Below are 21003 nucleotides of genomic sequence, written 5' to 3'. Positions count from 1 at the left end.
AAAGCTTCTTTTGATTCATGGTCAATAAACCTAATTTTTATGACATTATACCTATTTTTTAGTTAAATCAGATCAGAGGATGTTGAGTGGATATCACAGACTGCTTTATGTCAAAGTTTAGTCAGGATATACTGTTGTGAAAACCATTTAAACATTTTTTTTCAAATGCTTTAAAATTGAATAAAACACCCAAAATTCAATTAAAGTAATCATATATTTCACCTGCTCTTCATTCGTCAATGTTCATTTTTTGGGGGGCAATTTTGTTGAAAGAAACCCATATTTCTGATATAAAAAACTTTGAAAACGGGTCAAATTCGACCCCAGGACAACACATGGGTTACATTTGATTTGAGTGCTAAATTTAAAATGTTGAAGTCGGTTAAGAGAAAGGTGAATTCTCAAAAGTTGCCTTGTTGAAAGAAGAAAACCTACAGTACGTAAAAGCATCAATCTGATGCAAATGAAATAAAATGAAATACAGGATTGAGGATTTTTTATTTGGATTTGGGAAATACAAAAACATTTTCAATAAACTGTGTGTATTTAAACATATTTTAATAAATTAATTGAATAATAGAAAGACAAACAGAAATACAAACCACACAGGACATAACAGATAGGATATTCCACAACCAGATACAATTTCAGTTTTGCTTGTCAACAGTTTAGTATAATACAAAACTTTATTCTATAGCTCAAGTCATGTATAAAGTACAACACAAAGTGCTGTACATATAAGCAAAGAATTGTAGCATTTGCAAAAAAAACAAGGGACGAACGAACAATAACATAGGATAAAGTTAAATTAGAAATACAAGATAGGGCAAGATCAAATAATTGCTCTGATGAAAGCAATGGCAATGCTAAAAAGATGTGTCTTTAAGATGTCCTTGTCTCCTTTTTCTCTGTAGTCAGGGGGGGACCAGGAGAGGAAACACAAGCGCCGCCGAGGCGAGTACTACTCCATCCAGACCTCCCTGATCGTGGCTGCCCTGAAGAAGCTGCTGCCGGTCGGCCTAAACATGTGCACCCCAGGAGACCAGGAGCTCATCTCCCTTGCCAAGATACGCTACAGTCTGGTAAGCATGTACTCCATCTCTTATTATGCTGTCCTTATATTCGGCATTATCTTAAGTTATTTTAGGTCTTATAATTTGACACACTGATGGATAATATTAATGAAGTTGAAAGTTGGGCCTCTTAGAAAGTTAATCATTAGAAGTACCTGGAGTGCATCTTTCTGAATCTTCTATAAAAAACATAAGCTGTATATTAAGCAAGAGTGATGCTTCTTAACCAGACATATGTAACTGTGGCTTTACTTACTATATGTAACTTTTTAATGTTTCTGAAACTGTTTAATATTTCATCTGATGACCATGAATGACCTGTAACAGCAAATGAGACTAACATTGAAAAGAACTCTATTTTCATATAGTTTTTATGAATGCCTTTCCCCGGATCCGATTTTTCCCGCAAAGTCACAAAATGATTTACGGCAGGTAGACAAGCTCTACAATCACACGTTCTGATGGGTCGCAGATTTCAGTATAACACCAGAAAAGAGTATCCAGCCAGGTAAAAGCAGGAGATTTCTTCATATCGGCCTTATTGTATTATTATTTTATTTTAGAAGTTATCGCTGATAAAAATATAATCTATGTAAATAAAGTTATTATTACGTTCGTTGCTACAACAAACTCTTAATGCTTTGGCTTGTGACACGTTACTAGTACGCTAAGTTACCGTATGCAACCCTTGTGTAAATGAATGATTTTCTGTCTGGGCAAAACATTTATCGCAACTATATGACCTCCCGGTAACGCTAACTCAGTAATATAGAGTGGGTAATACAGCACCGTAAAGAAAAGACCTTTATGACAGCAGGTTGTGGTAAAAACACCACTTTTGTCCAAAGTAGCGGCTAGAATCAACACATACCAAAAGTTACAAATAGCCACTTTAAGTCACAGCAGTCTGTATGGTCTTTCTTTGCATTACAGACTTCAGCCTCTATTTCATTATGTTAGGCGTTATCCAGAAGGAGTAGCGGAAAAAAATTTGCATTGTTGGTGATGCAAATTAAAGCCATTTACCAACTTCGGTGCAGTAGACATTCAGCATTTATAAAATAACAAATATTTGTAGTCCAATGTGACTTAATACGCACACAAGCACCCTGACTACTTACTTTTAAAATATAACAATAGTTTATTAACACTGCATTGCATTTTTTCTTTGTTATGAATACCCTTTCCCTTCATAGAAAGACACAGATGATGAGGTGAAGGAGCACTTGCGTCAGAATTACCATCTCCAGGACAAGGTGAGATGATGTTTTGTGTGGTTATAATTCTAGCAGCAAGAGCAGTTTAAGTACAAACCTCAATTCCAATGAAGTTGTGACGTTGTGTAAAACGTAAATAAAAACAGAATACAATGATTTGCAAATTCTTTTCAACCTATATTAAATTGAATTTACTACAAAGACAATATATTTAATGTTTAAACTGACTATTGTTTTTTTGCAAATATTCACTCATTTTGAATTTGATGCCTGCAACAAGTTCCAAAAAAGCTGGGACAGGGGCAACAAAAGACTGGAAAAGTTGAGGAATGCTCAAAAAACACCTGTTTGGAACATTCCACAGGGGAACAGGTTAATTGGTCATGATTGGGTATAAAAGGAGCAACCCCAAAAGGCTCGGGCGTTCACAAGCAAGGATGGGGCGAGGTTCCCCACATTGTGAACAACTGCGTGAGCAAATAGTCCAACAGTTTAAGAACAACTTTTCTCAACGTACAATTGCAAGGAATTTAGGGATTTCATAATCTACAGTCCATAATATCATCAAAAGATCCAGAGAATCTGGAGAAATCTCTGCACGTAAGCAGCAAGGCCGAAAACCAACACTGACTGCCCGTGACCTTCGATCCCTCAGGCGGTACTGCATTAAAAACCAGCATTATGTAAAGAATATTACCACGTGGGCTCAGGAACACTTCGGAAAACAATTGTCACTTATCTCAGTTCGTCGCTACATCTACAAGTGCAAGTTAAAACTCTACCTTGCAAAGCGAAAGCCATATAGCAACAACACCCAGAAACACCGCCGGCTTCTCTGGGCCCGAGCTCATCTGAGATGGACTGATGTAAAGTGGAAAAGTGTGCTGTGGTCTGACGAGTCCACATTTCAAATAGTTTTTGGAAATCATGGACTTCTTGTCCTCCGGGCCAAAGAGGAAAAGGACCATCCAGATTGTTATCAGCGCAAAGGTCAAAAGCCAGCATCTGTGAGGTATGGGGGTGTGTTAGTGCCCATGGCATGGGTAACTTGCACATCTGTGAAGGCACCATTAATGCTGAAAGGTACATACAGGTTTTGGAGCAACATATGCTGCCATCTAAGCAACGTCTTTTTTAGGGATGTCTCTGCTTCTTTCAGCAAGACAATGCTAAGCCACATTCTTCACGCGTTACAGCAGCGTGGCTCCATAATAAAAGAGTGCAGGTACTAGACTGGCCTGCCTGCAGTCCAGGCCTGTCTCCCATTGAAAATGTGTGGCGCATTATGAAGCGCATATACAACAACGGAGACCCCGGACTGTTGAGCCACTGAAGTGGAATGGGGAAGAATGGGAAAGAATTCCACCTCTAAAGCTTCAACAATTGGTGTCCTCAGTTCACAAACGCTTATTGAGTGTTGTCAAAAAAGTTGATGTAACATGCCCCTGTCCCAGCTTTTTTGGAACGTGTTGCAGGCATCAAATTGGAAATGACTGAATATTCGCAAAAAAACAATAACGTTTATCAGTTTAAACATTAAATATCTTGTCCTTGTTGTGTATTCAATTGATTAGAGGTTAAAAAAGGATTTGCCAATCATTGTATTCTGTTTTTATTTATGTTTTACACAACGTCCCAACTTCATTGGAATTGGGGTTTGTAGCATTAGTATAAGGCTGCTGTTTATTTATTGATTTGATTGTTATTGCGTCGTAGTCTGATGACCCAGCAGTCCAGTGGCAGCTGAACCTGTACAAGGACGTGGTGGTAAAGAGCGAGGAGCCTTCAAACTCAGAACACACAGTGGACCGAGTGCAGAGCATCTCAGCTGCAGTCTTCCACCTGGATCAGGTAGAAACACAGTTCCTACTTTTTATTTCTACCCACAAGTCAACAATACATCACAGGACATAAAAAATAAGCATATGCAATATTATTCTTCAGACTTAAAAGTAGATCACAGATATATCTACTCAGGTATCTACTCATCTGCTCAAAGAACTTGCTGTTTTTCTGTATTTTATATAATTTTAAATGTAATATTTTTAAGTCTGGGACAGAACAAGCGATTTAAATCACTTGAAAAAGTAATGGATGAATTGATAATGAAGATAATTGTTGGTTGCAGCAATAACGCCACAAAATACAGTACCAGGCACATATCATCTTTGTTTATCACTACATTTCCCACTTGGTGTTTCACCGCAGTTATTTCTTAATCCCTCAGGTGGAGCTGCCTCTGAGAAATAAGAAGAGTGTGATGCATAAGCTGCTGTCCAAACAGCGTAAGCGTGCTGTGGTGGCTTGTTTCCGCATGGCTCCACTCTACAATCTACCCAGGTGATTCTCTTTTACACCGTTGTGGAACTGATTTACAATGTCGATAATTAAATATTGACATGAACTATTTAAAAAAAGAAAGAAAGTAAAACATTGCTCCGTCTCAAACTAACCATACATAACAAGCAATCACCAAGTAGTCATAGGAGGTGGGTGGGGCATTCTTTTTCTTGATTGTGTGCCCACGTAAACCCCTCATCACCTCCCTAACGACATTCTCTCCTCTGTGTTGTTTTCTTGCATAACACTACCTCATCCTCCCTCAGATACAAAAATAATAATTACTTCCTGAATGGCTATCGGGAGGTTTGGCTGGAAAGGGCATTCAAAGCCTCCAGCTTTGACCGCCTGTTCTCCCTGCTGACGGTAAAGTGAAACCACAGGGCGAATGCTTCATCTGTTCAACCTCCCCCCCCCACCCCCCTTCATCCACCAGGCTGTGGACCGAGCTCTGCCTAGCAACCAATTGTTTCTTCACTGTTGATTCTGATTGGTCAGCTAGAATGAGCCCAAGAATTGACTGAAACAAACTTATTTGGAAAGTGGAAACACACTGCGAGCTGCAGGCCTTGTCTCATTTCAGGTGTACCCTGAAGGAAGGAATGAAGAAAGGAGAGAAGAAGAAAGACAGAAAGAAAGAAATCTATTGAATACAATTTTGACTTTCATTAGTTGGCTAACAGGTTTACAAATGTTTGCTTGGTTGCAGTAATATACAGTTTAAAAGTTGTTTCATGTTACTTTGCTTCCTGCTCTTATGAGTTAAAGATTTGTTTTTCATCTGACATTTTTCCAAAGGTTGTGCAGTTTTACAACACATCTGTGCATCTTTGTTAAGGAAATTATGTGATTCTACTCTAATAACTGCAAGAAATGCACCAATTTGTTGGAAAACTGCATATCTCCCCTAAAGTGTGCATGCTCTTCTAATGAATTTTACAACCTGTTATTTTAGAGATCAAATGTGACCAGTCAGAAGAGCCAGTGGGTCCCACATTGACCAATCACCACCCTGCCTGAAATGCACTTCCTGTAACCCCTTCCTCCCCCTACATCTCTCCTTCCTGTCTCCTCCAAAAACTCACCAGAACCCACCCTAATGCCACTGTACCTCCCTCCCCACTCCCCTCCATTCCTCTCCACCTCCCCCCTTCCCAGGCATCGCGCTATCAACTTCTTCATCCCGGCCTATCAGAGACTTTGGATAGAGGCAGAGGAGTACTCCTTTGAGGAGAAGCTAGTTCAGGATCTGGCAGTAAGTACTGGGCTCGCCTTGCCCTTGCCCCGCGTGCCCTGCGTTGGCACCCCTCTGCCAGTCCTGTCTGCCGAATGCTTCTTTAGCTCCTCGCCCGTTGAGCCTTGGGAGCGCGCCCGGGCGGGGACCTCGCCCAAAGCACCCAGGGGCGGCCCCCGCTCTAGGCGTGCAAAACCCTTCAAACAGAGATCCGTCAGGGGTCAGAGGCTGCATGACCAACTCAGGAGACACAGGGCCAGCTCCGGCGCTCACAGCTCTAAAAAAGCAGGCTATGCCTTTCTGACAGCAGTGGTAAGGAGGGCCTTTCACTAGTAGTCACTAGCTGTTTGGCTGTCAGATCTGGATCCAACCCATCAGTTGTCTGTTCGCTGTACTCTGTAAGTCTGTAAATCTGTAGTGTGCGTGTGAAGGTAACGTTATAGTACATTCTGTGACCGTGACGTCAGTGGCATGCTCGCATAGTCATGTGAAGATCACATTTCATATTAGAGCTTTGTACGCAGATGTGTAGCAAATTCATCAAGACACTAAAACTCTGCCATTGAATAAGGTTAAAGTTCAGCCTTAGTTACAGTTGCTTCTTGTTGGGGAAGATTATTTTTATTGTCAGTTTTATTTATCTACAAATCTGTCAGATTAGTTTAAACTCGTTGAGATTTGTGTAGTTGTGATTCCCTCTGTGTCAGGCTCCTGTACTGTCAGGGTCATTCTTCATATGCAAAGTCATATCACCAAATGGCTTACTGCTTGCATCTGTTTGCTGTAACATGCATGTATTTGAAAACTGGTTCCAACGCTGTTCAACATTCCACTCTTAACTTCCTCACCCTGTCCTTTCCACAGATAACCAGGCCATGACAAAAACTCATTTGCATGCCAGTGCTAGTTGAATGTTACGGACTCATCTCAGTGTTTTTGACAAATGTGTACAATTGTCAGTAAGTCTGTGAAAATATAAAAAAGAGAAGGATGATTAGTGATCAGACAGGCTTGGGCAGCGCTAACTGTTCACACCTGTGGACTCCTGCAGAAAACCCCGATGAAAATTGTGGAGGAGGAGGAAGAGGAGGTGGCTGAGATGCAGCCAGACCCTCTCCACCAACTTATCCTCCACTTCAGCCACAACGCTCTGACAGAGAGAAGGTGAGAGATTTGAAATTATTTTGGATTTTGTCCCACGTTTCTTTATGGCAGGCAAAGTTAGTAGAGAAAACATTTTTGGTTTATTAAATTATGCCTTTTTTAGCTTTTTAATGTCAATAATTTTAGTAATTAGTTGTATCATGTAGTATAACATATGGGAATTCAAATGTATGATACTTGTTTTGATACTGATAACTTTTGACTTGACTTCCTTCTGTTTCAGTCACTTGGAAGAAGATCCTTTGTATATTGCGTATGCAGACATGATGGCAAAGGTAGATATGTTTATGTATAAATAAATCTGGTAAGACTTCAGTTAATAACCTGAAAGATGAGCTCTGAATGCTGACCTTTGTGTCTTCAGAGCTGTGCAGAGGATGAGGAGGAAGAAGAGGAGGAAGGGAAAGAAAAGACTTTTGAGGTATGCACTCATTAAGGCAGAGATCCTCTTAACAATGGCTCTGTGAGACTTTTAAAAATTGTCCTTTTATTGTCTCTACTATCTTACCGTTTACCAAATCGTTTTATGTCTGTTACCTGCAAATAATTCACAATAAAATGTTTACTTGTGTGTGGTTGTGTTTGTTGCTCCTCAGGAAAAAGAGATGGAAAAGCAGAAGATCCTGTATCAGCAGGCGAGGCTGCACGCCCGTGGGGCTGCAGAGATGGTGCTGCAGATGATCAGCTCCAGTAAAGGTGATGATGAGCTGAACGTTTCTGCGGCTCAACAGTTTGCAGGCAGTTTAAAAGAAATTATTCTGTAACATTTCTGCTGTTTTACAAGCAGTTTCATTGGCCTTTTATTTGACAGTTCATCCACTTGTGTAATCCACTGACATGGAGGTTCTCCTTGGGTCAACAGACATTTTATTCTTTTTTTAATTTTAATAAGTAGTTCATATTTTTTTGTAAGTGATTTATTACATTTTAAGGCCTAAATATATCAGAATTTCATCCTGCTGGTAGATTTGTTGGATCACCCTGCCTTAAACAACTGCCACCCAAAAGAGTTTCATTTTTCTGAGGTTCCCTCAGGAAGTTTTGTCTCCATATGAGTTCCAAATGCATTTAAAAAAATTCTGGGTGAAACAGTGACTACTTATAAGGCCATTTTAATGCAAAACAACAACCCAAAAAGGCCAACCTTTAATCTAAAAACTATTTATGTTTTGATACCCTGAAATGTATCCTTTCCATATCAACACACATTACTTTTTTCACAGACTGGTCTGATCTGCTGCAGTGATTTATCCTTTAACAGTTAAACATGCTTCTGTCCTCCATGTTGTTGACTTGCAGCTTTTATCCTATGCTATTCCTTTTTCATCAGGTCGTCTGGGCCCCATGGTGTCCTGCACCCTCAAACTGGGAATCTCCATCTTAAATGGAGGCAATGTGCAAGTACAGCAGGTCAGATTATTCAGCTCAAATATCCAACTATATTCATCTACATGTCCTATTAACTGTATCATTCTTATTCTTCTGTCCTTCCATCAACATATATACACCTAATATATTCAGAGACGACACTGCAGGAGCAATTGTTTTTGACAGTAGGATATTTAATGCATTTCATCTCCTATCCCAGAAAATGCTTGATTACCTGAAAGAGAAAAGAGATGCAGGCTTTTTCAAGAGTCTCTCAGGACTGATGCAGTCTTGCAGGTACCGTTATATTAGCTGTACTGCAAAAAGGAACTTCTGTGCCGACATCTAGTGCTTCTATTTTACTTTTGAGTTTTCTTTCCCTAGTGTCTTGGACTTGAATGCATTTGAGAGGCAGAACAAAGCAGAAGGACTTGGCATGGTGACAGAGGAGGGTTCAAGTAAGTTAAGAGATGTCTTATTAGATGGGCACTTGGATTCAACCTCTTTTCCATAGTCTTCTGAGCATCACATTCCTGACACAATTTTCTCTTGAAGTTCAGTAGATGCCTGCTGTTAAAGCACCTTATTTTACTCTTGATTACAAAACAACAAAAATCCTATCATTTTCCCTTCACTAAACTAATGCTGAACCATGCAACGGTATAACCTCAGTGTCAGAGCTGTTAATAAATGCAAGTTCCTAATTAGTTGTTTGTGTATGGCCCTCGTAGATGACACAATCAAAATCACATTGCTATCAATGTGAATTTTGATAAATACAAATAGTTTGCTGTTTGTGCTACAGTCTTGCAGTCACCAAAGTCGTCAGTGTGTTGTCTTTTACGTCTTCTTTTGCAGTAAAACGAGCAGGCGTGAGTTTTAAATATATTATGGGATTGTGTAATATGTAGGATGGGACTAAGTATAAGTATAACCCCAACTTATGTTAACCTTTGTGATGATATTAATTTATGAATGTATCCTGTTATGTCTGTTAACAGTGCAAAACTTGTCTTAGAGGACATGGTCCAGCATTAAAACAAATCTCTCTCCAACTTTCAACACAAACACTCCTCACTTGACACTTTTCACATCAAACTATGTCCGTCTTTTCATCATTCAATCCTCTGCTAAACATTTCCAGTCCAGAGTTCTGTGTTTAACAATTCACTGTTACTACTTACAGTGCTAGGCGTAAGTGCCAATGCTAAAGTTGACTAAAAAGAGGAATACAAAATCATCTTTTGGAAATTGATCTGAATGCCTTAATAAAAAAAATGAGGAAACATCCAACCTTTAAGGACACCAATTTTCTTTGTGAATGAAAAATGTATCGTAAATAAATAAATGTTCTTTCTTAAAATACAAGGGGCATAAGTATACGCACCTCTATGTTAAATTCCCATAGAGGCAGGCAAATTTTTATTTTTAAAGGTCAGTTATTTCATGGATCCAGGATACTATGCATCCTGATAAAGTTCCCTTGGCCTTTGGAATTAAAATAGTCCCACATCATCACATACCCTTCACCATACCTAGATATTTGGTGTCCTTAAAGGTTGGATTTTTCCTAATTTTTTTAATTAAGGCATTAAGATCAATTTCCAAAAGATGATTTTTTTTTATTCCTCTTTTTAGTCAACTTTAGCATGGGTGTATTCACTTATGCTTAACACTTTATGTCTCTGTGACTGTTATGAAACTTTCACCTTGACTAATTTTGACTAATTGTTTTCTTATTTGGTACTCATCTAGTTGGATACAAACATAGACACAACCCAGGCCTATGATTTCCCCTCGTCTAAAATTATTTTTAATTGCATGACTTTGTTTTTCACTCGTAGCCGATCTATTCATAATTCTTTGTATTGTAACTCAATGTCCTCTCTTTTTGCTTATGTCTTCGTGTATTGTTTTTCTCCTTCCTGTCATTTAAATAAAAAAAAACATCGATGGCAGTCCACACTCAGCAGGGTAAATAGCAAATTTAGATAATCCTGATATGGCTATGCTTCCACCCTGAATGTCTCCTCCATATTTGTGGTCCATACTCACTGCTTTAGTGTTACCCAGCCTCTCCCTTCCCCAGATGTCTGTAGGAACAAACTGTGCATGCAGAGTGTACACAGCAATTTGATTTTCAAGAATCCATTGCCTGTCCTTTTGTGTGTTATTTGTTCCCATTCCCTTCATGTTAACATTTACTAATGCAAATCCTATTACTGATGCCCAAATCTGTTGTTCTAAGGCTACCAGTGCCGCTCTTAAGGGTTTGACTGAAAGTTTGTGGACTCTTCCACAGTCTAAGCTAAGCTTTGTCTTGCTTTGGATTTTGGGCCTATTTCACAAAGCTGGTTTACATACATATGTCAAACTTTCACATGGTTTTATATGCTCACAGAAATGTATTTGTGCTCATTTTGTTTAGCTCTGTTAACTGGGATATCTGGTTGATTTTTAAAGTGCTTTATCATGCCTAATCCCGGCCTACATGTGAAAGTTTTCAGGCTTCCTCCAGCTTATGGAAATGTCTTTTTGTTTTTTTTGCAGTTGTGTAACTATAGTGTTACATACATAGAAGCTCAAAATCCCATTGACACTCCATTACTATGAAAATCTCATATTTTGAAACTCCCGCTGAAAACGGGCGAATCTCAACAAAGCTAGATGCTTACGTAAGCATTCCAGGACCTGTACCTTTGTCACGCCCACGGGTGTATTAAGAGAACAGTCACGCCCCAACATTTACGTAGGCTACACAACTGACCTGAGATCAGGTAGTCTTCTGAAAATTCACTTCTGAAACTTTTCTATGCGAGAAATCAACCATGTAAAGCTCAAATATGGGCCGTTTTACGAAAATGTATGGCTAATTGCAAATTTTGTCCGACTGTCGGAGTTCAGCGGCCGGTGCTGCCTGGGTTGCTACATCACCGCCCTGCCTGTCCTCCGTCACAGACCCCGGTCTGCTGTGAGCTCGATTGAGCTCGGCCGACAGCCCGGTGTTCAATACCCGCGCAAACTCACCCTTTTCTGGATGACTGGAACTACCACGCCCTGACAGAGCTCCAGGGCCTGCAGCTCGCTGTTCTCCCTCCCCTCTTCCTGCTACCGGCCGGCCGGTGAGTGACTGAGAGTGCGATCAGCGAGCTTGTTACACCCGCAGTCTCTTACCGCAGGTTCCAGTTAATCTAATAATGGATATGTGTGTTGAGTTATTTAAACAAACAATCGGGGAAATAAACGCCTCTTGTCCGCAAGTCTAATTGATAGAGCCCGCGGTGAGCTGGAGTCCATCAATGAGAGCTAGCTAGCCTCCTCCTAACAAGACCTCTGACATTCACAAAAATGCATTCAATTGAAATCCGAAATCGGACAAGTGTTAGCTAAGCTTTGTAAGACCTTGGGGAACCTGTAATATTCATGCCGTGACGAAATTCAAACTGTAAATATACTATAGTTATGCCGAAAGTGTAAGCTAGCTAGCTGCAATATTTCCCCATTGTATTGAATGGGACATATAGCTAGCAGCTGCTCGTCCTACAAAGACTCCTCGCGTTCATAACAATGCCTTAAAATCAAATCGGACACAACGGTTAGCTTTATAAGACATTGGGGAATGATGTTATATAAGTGGCGTGACGAAATTCAAACCGTAAATATATTATAGTTAGGCCGGCAGCCGGCCGCGGAGCCCTGGTAGTGCAGTATCCACAAAGGGTGACTTTGCGCTGGGTATGGAGCCCAGCAGGCTGCCGCTTTCTCGTCAGACTGTGTGGAGCTCCTAAAGTCCGACACGTCTTACCAAATTTGCAATTAGCCATACATTTTCGTAAAAAGGCCCATATTTGAGCTTTATGTAGTTGATTTCTCGCATAAAAAAGTCTTAGAAGTGAATTTGGTAAGGAAACATTGCAGTGTCTGGAATATGAGATTCTGTCGCGTCTCTAATGTGTGTGTATTGGGGATTCGCTCAACCAATCAGCGCGCGTCTCTGTGTGTGTAAGGCGATTCGCTCAACCAATCAGCGCGCGTCTCTAATGTGTGCGTATGGCAATTCGCTCAATCAGCGCGCAGCATCTCTAAATATTCATGAGCATACCATATTTGGAAGAAAAGCTCTTGTTACAAATAGAGAGCCGAAGTCACGCCCTTCTACTTCCGGCCAATGGGACCTATCTTTCGAAAAAAATATGAACGAGGGTCAATGGAGAGATAATAATTATTTTTTGATCCCATTTGAATTGAGCCATGGATTACAAATATGATGTTCGTCAATTTAAAAGATAATTTTTCAACCGAAGAAAGTGTCAGTTTATTGTTAAACTGTTGAAGTATAAGATTGTGAAAATACGTAATTAGAAAGACTACACACACATTGATGACTTCTCGCTGAAGCTACGATGTCTCTGTGTATCATACTGGGGATGTAACGTTACTCTAATGAGCAGAGGATCTCGCTTGTTCTTTTTCTTATCTGCTGAAAACACTTCACTGGATAAAACACAGCAGTTACGATAACGTTACATGTGTTGTTTAACAGAGCTAAGCTAGCTAGCTAGCGAGCAAGCCGATCATCAAGCTAGGTGAGGTAGATTGTGTGAGACGGGAGATGTAGTGGTACTATGACAAAATACGGCTAACTGAGACTTTCTTCGGTTGAAAATTTATCTTTTAAATTGACGAACATCATATTTGTAATCCATGGCTCAATTCAAAGGGGATCAAAAAATAATTTGCCTCTCCCCGTTAACTACCATTCATATTTTTTCCGAGTTTAGGTCCCATGAGGTCCACTGGAAGGGGCGTGACTTCAGCTCTCTATAGGTCCAAAACACAGGGATGCATAAGGGCCAATAAAATATCAACCAGGCCATTTTCAGCCCAACCAATGTTACATACCCCATTAGGAGACCATAAGGAACATTGTGAAATACCCTATATAATCATTCTATCACCCCTTTAATATAAGAGCATCTTTACAAAATGCACTTTGGATTGAACCTGCAATCTAAAGGCACTGGACTTCAAACATGTTTCAAACATGAAACCTGTCCTGCTTGCCTCATATTAAGTTGCTTCTGAGGTTGTTTTTTTTTTTTTTACACATTATTAGACCTTCTAATGTTGGATAAATAAATACTTAAGTTACTTTGTGTAGGGTCACAGTTGCATTTTCTTCTAAGGTTCCAAGGTGCTACAGAATGATGAGTTTACTAAAGATCTGTTCCGGTTTTTGCAACTTCTGTGCGAGGGGCACAATGGAGGTGAGGTTGCACTTTTGTGTATTTTAAAGTCATGCATTTTTATAGAAAAATAGAGCAATGTTTTGTTTGTATAACTTGTTTCCGCACTGTGCCACGAGGGCACAGTGGAAAGGACAGGGATAAGAAAATATTTTTCTTTCATCAGATTTTCAAAACTTTCTAAGAACTCAAACTGGAAACACAACCACAGTCAACATCATTATCAGCACTGTGGACTATCTGCTCCGTCTTCAGGTGTGTAAAACACAAATATAAAGCCACAAAATCTACATCCTATTACCTTTCACCCTTTACTATTACATGCACCACCATTTTCATTGTCTACCAATTGCATTCTGCTCTCTAGGAGTCTATCAGTGACTTCTACTGGTACTACTCTGGCAAAGATGTCATTGATGAGACTGGAAAATTCAACTTTTCTAAAGCATTAGATGTTGCCAAGCAGATATTCAACTCACTGACTGAGTATATTCAGGTAACAAAATTATCCCTCTGACAACACTGTTAAATCCTGGAATTGCTTTCATCAAATATTTAATGATGGGTTTTTTTCCTTTCTTTTCTCCTCATCTCTTTTCTACAGGGCCCATGTATTGGGAACCAGCAGAGTTTAGCTCACAGCAGACTGTGGGATGCAGTTGTAGGCTTCTTGCATGTATTTGCCAACATGCAAATGAAGCTGTCTCAGGTACAATAAACCTTGAGTTTTTCTACTTGTATATTGCTGAGAGGCTAATAGGTGAACATAGAGGGCCCTATCTTGCACTCAGCGCAATTGCCTTTGTACACCGACGCATGTATCATTCCTATTTTGCACCCGACGCACAGCAGACTTTTCCCTCCACAGACGCACGTCGGTAAATTAGGGAATGTATTTGCGCTCCCGGGGGCGGTTCAGCGAAAAGAGGAGGCGTGTTCCGGCGCAAATGTTACTTGGTGCTATTTTGCAGTTTCAGAAAACAATTCCGCCACTGACCAGGATAAACCTGGTCTAAAGTCAGTGGCACTAGTCTAAAGTCTGTAGCGCGTTATTCAGATGCTATTTTAGGGGCGCATGCTTGGCCATAATGTAGCGTGTGCACAACGCGCATACACTTCTCTCATCTACAGCAGTTCACATTTTTGAAAATCATACATAATTACAAAGAAAAATATTACTGAAAATGCGCTTCAGGTGTTTGGATAGATCAGGAGGCACTTTACAGTACAGTCCTCAAAAAGTCGCAGCATTCTTTGTGGCTTGTTGTGTTTTACACATTTCCATGAATCATGGATGGGTTGATGACATAAATGAGGAAATATTAGAGGACTTAAGGAGACGTGATGTTGACACATCTGGTCCGGGAGTGGCAATGCGCGATGCGCTCCTGGTGGAGCGGGTGGACGGAGATGGAGTGGGGGGAGGAGGAAGGGGCACAACAGTTGCAGGTGGTGCGTTTGGAGGCCCACGCTGCATGGCTGCAGCAATCCTCTCCAGACTTGATGAGATGCGCCCGAGAGGCCGCAGCAACATCGCCAGGCAAATCCGCCGTCATAATAGCGATCCGCCACGGAACAAGCGCACCTGCTCTTAAAGGGAATGTGAGATGACGCTCTGATTGGTTATTTTCACGTTACGCCCAAACCACACCTAGCTGCTTCAGACCAACCCATTTAAGATTTGCGTCGGGCGCAAGAGTCATTTATCCCGGCGGTATAATAGCAACAGCGCCCGAGATCCGCCCACAAAGCTACTTGCGTTTTGTGTTTCACACTTGCGTTTCAGATCGTTTAAGTAGGGCCCAGAGAGTCTAAACAACTTTTTGTTCTTGCTTTGGGAAAACTAAAATACTTCAATCTTCTTGTAGGACGCCAGTCAGATTGAGCTGTTGAAGGAGCTGATGGATTTACAGAAGGACATGGTTGTCATGTTGCTGTCTCTGCTAGAGGGTAAGAGTCTGAAGCTGTTATTCACTGTCAAAGAAATGACAAGACAAAAAATCTATTGACCTCTCAAAATATTTGTAATGTCTTTCCGTACAAGTCCTATAGTATATAATGCGTCATCTTTGTGTATGATTAGGTAATGTGGTGAACGGAACAATTGGAAAGCAGATGGTTGACACTCTGGTGGAGTCTTCTAACAATGTGGAGGTGATCCTTAAGTTCTTCGATATTTTCCTTAAACTAAAGGACCTGACGTCCTCTGACAGCTTCAGAGAGTATGACCCTGAGTGTAAAGGCATTATTTCAAAGAAGGAGTTCCAGAAGTCAATGGAGAGCCAGATGCAGTACAGCCAGTCTGAGATTGAATTCCTTCTCTCGTGTGCAGAGGCCGATGAGAACGACATGTTCAGTTACAAAGAGTTTGTGGAGCGGTTCCACGAGCCGGCTAAAGATATTGGCTTCAACATAGCAGTGCTGTTGACCAACCTGTCTGAACACATGCCACATGACTCCAGACTCGCCACCTTCTTAGACCTGGCAGAGAGCGTACTTAGCTACTTCGAGCCTTATCTGGGTCGTATCGAAATCATGGGCAGCGCAAAGCGCATTGAGAGGGTGTACTTTGAGATCAGCGAGTCAAGCCGTGAACAGTGGGAGAAGCCGCAGGTGAAAGAGTCCAAGCGTCAGTTCATCTTTGATGTGGTCAACGAGGGCACGGAGAGCGAGAAGATGGAGATGTTTGTGAATTTCTGCGAGGACACAATTTTTGAGATGCAGCTAGCCTCACAGATCTCTGAACCAGATGTGGGTGAGCAACCTGAGGAGGAGGAAGAGGAAGAAGCACACAGTGTCATGGACGAGGTGGCTGGAGAGGAAGAGGGCGCCCTGGAGTCGGCCTCAGCCTTCACCACAGCATGCCGCTCAGTCAAGAAGAAGATTGGCCATGTCCGCCAAATCTTTACGGTTAAAAATGTGCGCAAGCAGTTCAAGAAAATCAAGAAGCTGAGCATTAAGGAGATTATCACCAGCTTTTTCTCCTTCTTCTGGATGCTTTTCACCGGCTTCTTCAAGGGAATCTACGGCCTCATCTTTGGGTTCTTCCATGTCATCTGGTCCTCCATGTTTGGTGGTGGCCTGGTTGAGGGAGCCAAGAACATAAAGGTGACGGACATCCTCGGAAACATGCCTGACCCAACCCAGTTCGGTATCCACGGAGATGTGATCGAAGGAGAGAAAGTGGAGGCCATAGATTCAACAGGAAGATTAGATGACGCCATATCACCAGCAGGCGACCTGGCAGAGATGGACGCAATGTTGGAGATGCTGTCCAATCCGAAGAGGGAAGGAGGAAAACATCTTGAGCTTGGCCTGGGTGATGTTTCCGAGTTGAGTGCAGAGACGTCCACTACTGATCATAAGGTTTGCAGTCACAGTTGAATTAATGATTTTAAACCATATAGATACCTGCTTACCATTATCACTTCCATTCAGTCTCTCAGCCCATGTATTACTTCTCTTGCAGAAAGCTGCTGCCAAGCCTGTTGTAACCCCCGAGAATGAACCAGAGAAAGCAGAGTGAGTAAAATTAAGTGAGAGGAAAATGTATTATCATCATACAAAATAAAACGAACTGTTTTGAATACAGCACAGAGAACCAGGAGAAGGAGGACAAGCCAAAGGAGGAGGCCAAGGAGCCAGTGGCAGAGGAGAAGCCCAAGACCAGATCGAGTCAGCCTAAAGGGGCGACACCCGCCTTCATGTTGAGTATCGTTGCTGGTCTAGATGTCTTAATGACCAAGATTGTGGTAAGCTCCACACTATTTATGCTTTCTTTTAAAGAGTTTCGTAATGTCTTTTTCTTTGTTGTTTTTCTTTGTTTGTTTGTTTCCAGAATGTGGATAGGAAATAACAAAGCAGTCTGCAGTTGGTCTCGCCGCTAATTAAACCTTTTCCCTACAGAACTACCTGGCTCGTAACTTCTACACCCTGCGTTTCCTGGCTCTGTTTGTGTGTTTTGCCATCAACTTCATTCTTCTCTTCTACAAGGTAACTCAACTCAAGTTTCCATCCATATTTAGTGCAAGTTTTAACAGAATCTTCAGAAAACAAATAAAATAAACTGCAAAGTCCTTCCACTACTGTTTAGTAGTAGGAGTAATTAAGTTAATTAAGAGATACAAGATGCTGTTAAACAATTTTAAAAGCAGAGGGTGCAACAAGATACATGATTAAAAGATTGTTGTAAGATGTATTTCTGGCACTCAACTCAAATCCACTCAAATTGAAAATTTGTATGAAAACGTGTAGATGACAGTAACCATAGCAAGGGGTGGGCGACGTATCAAATATATATGATATATTCCAATATCTTTTTATGTGTGATATGGCAGATGACCATATCGTAATATCGAGATATTTCTTATGCATGCACACCCCCCCAAAACTGATCAACCTTGCTCCCCAGTTTGACGTCAATTCAAAATTTGTGTGATGTGGTTTGGTGATGTGGTGCAGTTATGTTATTTTAGAGAAAGTATGAAAATATCAGTGTATATATACAAAATATAGTGGCATAGCCTAAACATTTAGTCTTACAACAACAACATATGTTTCTCCAACTTGTGTTTCATTAAAACCTTTTTTTGGTTTCATTCAACAAAAGAAGCCAAACTTCTCTTAATGTTGTCTTAACACAATTAGCTGTACAAGACCAGACATTCAATGCCAACTACTTGACAATCCTCATTCCATACAAAAATGCATTCATAAGTTCAGCTGGAGCCGATGTGAAGCTTAAGCAGTCTGATTTAGCCACCTGAAATGCTTTTTTTTCTTCCGTTCATTGCTATGCTGTGGTGGGGGAATACTAAACATATCCCTTGTCCAGAGGTATCATTGAAAAACGTTACACCTTGATTTCAATGTAATGATCTACTAACATTCCCAGCAATCATTTTCAGGGAAACTGAAGGACAAAGATTGAAACCAAAACTATACGTAAATGTAAGAAATGTGTAGTGGGAAAAAGGCAAATGATAGATTATTCATTGTACTGTATATAATAAGTTTATTTGATATAGCACCTTTCACAGACAGAATCACAAAGTGCTTCACAAGATAAAAATTTGTACAAAACATAGTGAATTATACAACAATAAAGATAAAAGAATAATAACAGTCATTAAAAGGCAACATTTTACATGAATGAATCAAAAGCAAATTTAAACAAGTGCGTCTTCAGCTGCTTTTTAAAAGCTTCAACAGAGACTGCAGAACGTAAGGCAATAGGAAGCGCATTCCACAGGTTTGGAGCCACCGCTTCAAAGGAACGGTCACCTCTAGTCTTTAAACGGGTGCGTGGAACAACCAGTAATCCCTGGTTAGAAGACCTCAGGGGCCATATGTGCAATATACTATTTGCTCTTTAGGTCACTGAACCTGATGAAGAAATCGATGAGGAAAGCACCTGGGATGGGGAAGAGGAGGATGATGAGAACACACTCTTCGACATGGATGAATTTAGCCTGCAGGAGAGCACTGGCTACATGTTACCAACGCTGCGCTTCCTGGCTGTATTTCACACTGTCATCTCACTCGTCTGTCTGGTGGGGTACTACTGTCTGAAGGTAGGTTTATTCATCACACTATTACTGCTTCAGCAGACTTCACTGAGCTGAGAATAATTTCTTTGCAGATGATCCCATTGTGTAAGTTACAGTTTAAGTCACCCATCGTTAATATTTTACCTCTAGGTTCCTTTAGTGGTGTTCAAGAGAGAGAAGGAGATTGCCAGGAAGCTTGAATTTGACGGTCTCTACATCACCGAACAGCCGTCTGACGATGACATCAAGGGCCAGTGGGATCGCCTCGTCATCAACACCCCGTAGGACACTGGCCTCGTTCACACCTGGCATTAACATTAGTCTGAAATCTGGATCCTCTTTATGATTTATGTGATTCATTTAACAACTAGTTTTTGTGAAGAAAATAAGATTTATCTTTTCCTCACCAACACACACACATACCACTTTCTCTAGTAAACTGACGATAACTACCTAATCCTGCTTGTTCCAATAGCCATCAATATCTTAAAAATCTATTTTTGTTTATCTGTCTCCCACCAGTATTAATTGATTATTAACGTGAGAGTTTACCGCTTTTCTCCATCTCATATTATTATAAACTCAATACTTTTGGGTTTTTTAACTGTTGTTTGGGCAGAAAAACATTGACAACATTGAACTAAGCGTGTGGGCATTTGTCCTTATTTTCTCCGACATTTTATAGAATAAACAATTATTCTATTAACGCATTAGGGGCTTCAATAAACTGCACCAGTTTTCACCTGGATATTCTCATTTTTAAACAAACTTGTGCTGCCATAATAATTTTAATCACATAGAAAAAAGATAGATAAATCAATAATGAAAATAATGATCATTCCTGGCTGACACATTTTGTGGGCTGACACATTTTGCGTACAGTATATATATATATATATATATATATATATATATATATATATATATATATATATATATTATTAAAGTTTCTTTAATAGATTGCTATAATGAAACTATTTGTTTGCTGAGTCTCACCTCTATTTTCTATAACAGGTCTTTCCCCAGCAACTACTGGGACAAGTTTATCAAGCGCAAGGTGAGTGTTAGAATACTGTACAGTGTGTTATAAGGATCCCTCAAAACTGACAAAGTAGTGACAACTGATCAACCTGACAGAAAAATAAAAGATACAACTAGATATGTAGTAATATTGTATCTGTCAATCTGGATTACTAGTGAGTCATATTAAGGGTTCGTTGATCATTTTAATGTCCGGACCAAGATTTTGATCCAAGAATCCACATTAGAAAATTGTTGATGTAATGCAGTTTTCAGTAGTTGTATACATGTTACGTCAGGGTAATAGTGGCATGTGTTATACATTCTCTGAGATAAGTAGTAAAATAATGTTTTTGCCGGGCAGACCCTGGAACATTCTGTGTCGCTGCATCGTCTTTAAAACTTCTCAGTTAGATGTCAAGTGACCGAGCTGATCTCTGCTGTCCTACCTCTAAATATGTAGGTGATCAACAAATACGGTGACCTGTATGGAGCTGAACGCATCGCTGAGCTCTTAGGTCTGGATAAGAGCGCTCTGGACTTTGACCCAACAGTGGAGACTGTAGAGAAGGAAGCTTCCCTGCTCTCCTGGTGAGAACTACACTCTTGTTTTCTCAATTTACAACCACCGAAAAAACACAGACATTTCTTTCTCTGAAGAGCTTGTTTAGAATAGTACTTAAAGGGCTTTTAAATTAAGGCTTGACTCAGGCTCACGACAAGATAAAGGGGAGACGGAGGGGGAATCACATGCAGCAAAGGGCCTCAGGTCGGAGTGTGTGTATATGTGCG

General features: G+C 40.5%; 1 protein-coding gene across 8 annotated transcripts in view; it reads left to right on the top strand.

Moving 5' to 3' along the window:
- ryr3 (ryanodine receptor 3) overlaps window positions 1-21003 on the top strand; it is a 127704-nt gene that overhangs the window by 99582 nt on the left and 7119 nt on the right. For 2 of the 8 annotated variants that reach the window (XM_039781516.1, XM_039781512.1), the window contains 26 exons: window positions 915-1082; window positions 2270-2329; window positions 4007-4141; window positions 4518-4630; window positions 5789-5885; window positions 6916-7028; window positions 7252-7303; window positions 7393-7449; window positions 7625-7724; window positions 8359-8438; window positions 8617-8693; window positions 8781-8854; window positions 10356-10370; window positions 13583-13663; window positions 13809-13897; window positions 14010-14138; window positions 14247-14351; window positions 15511-15592; window positions 15726-17008; window positions 17112-17164; window positions 17235-17394; window positions 17549-17635; window positions 19018-19215; window positions 19342-19472; window positions 20206-20248; window positions 20675-20802. In XM_039781516.1, coding sequence (XP_039637450.1) covers window positions 915-1082; window positions 2270-2329; window positions 4007-4141; window positions 4518-4630; window positions 5789-5885; window positions 6916-7028; window positions 7252-7303; window positions 7393-7449; window positions 7625-7724; window positions 8359-8438; window positions 8617-8693; window positions 8781-8854; window positions 10356-10370; window positions 13583-13663; window positions 13809-13897; window positions 14010-14138; window positions 14247-14351; window positions 15511-15592; window positions 15726-17008; window positions 17112-17164; window positions 17235-17394; window positions 17549-17635; window positions 19018-19215; window positions 19342-19472; window positions 20206-20248; window positions 20675-20802 — 3710 coding nt within the window. Of the gene's footprint in view, window positions 1-914; window positions 1083-2269; window positions 2330-4006; window positions 4142-4517; window positions 4631-4896; window positions 4997-5788; window positions 5886-6915; window positions 7029-7251; window positions 7304-7392; window positions 7450-7624; window positions 7725-8358; window positions 8439-8616; window positions 8694-8780; window positions 8855-10355; window positions 10371-13582; window positions 13664-13808; window positions 13898-14009; window positions 14139-14246; window positions 14352-15510; window positions 15593-15725; window positions 17009-17111; window positions 17165-17234; window positions 17395-17548; window positions 17636-19017; window positions 19216-19341; window positions 19473-20205; window positions 20249-20674; window positions 20803-21003 lie in introns of all 8 variants that reach the window. The other 6 variants (XM_039781515.1, XM_039781511.1, XM_039781518.1 and 3 more) reach the window with 3 other exon arrangements.

The sequence above is a fragment of the Perca fluviatilis genome, chromosome 18 (genome assembly GCF_010015445.1).
Source record: "Perca fluviatilis chromosome 18, GENO_Pfluv_1.0, whole genome shotgun sequence".
NCBI classification, from domain to species: Eukaryota; Metazoa; Chordata; class Actinopteri; order Perciformes; family Percidae; genus Perca; species Perca fluviatilis.
Note: the sequence above shows the minus strand (reverse complement) of the source record. Positions and strands in the feature narration are given on the sequence as shown.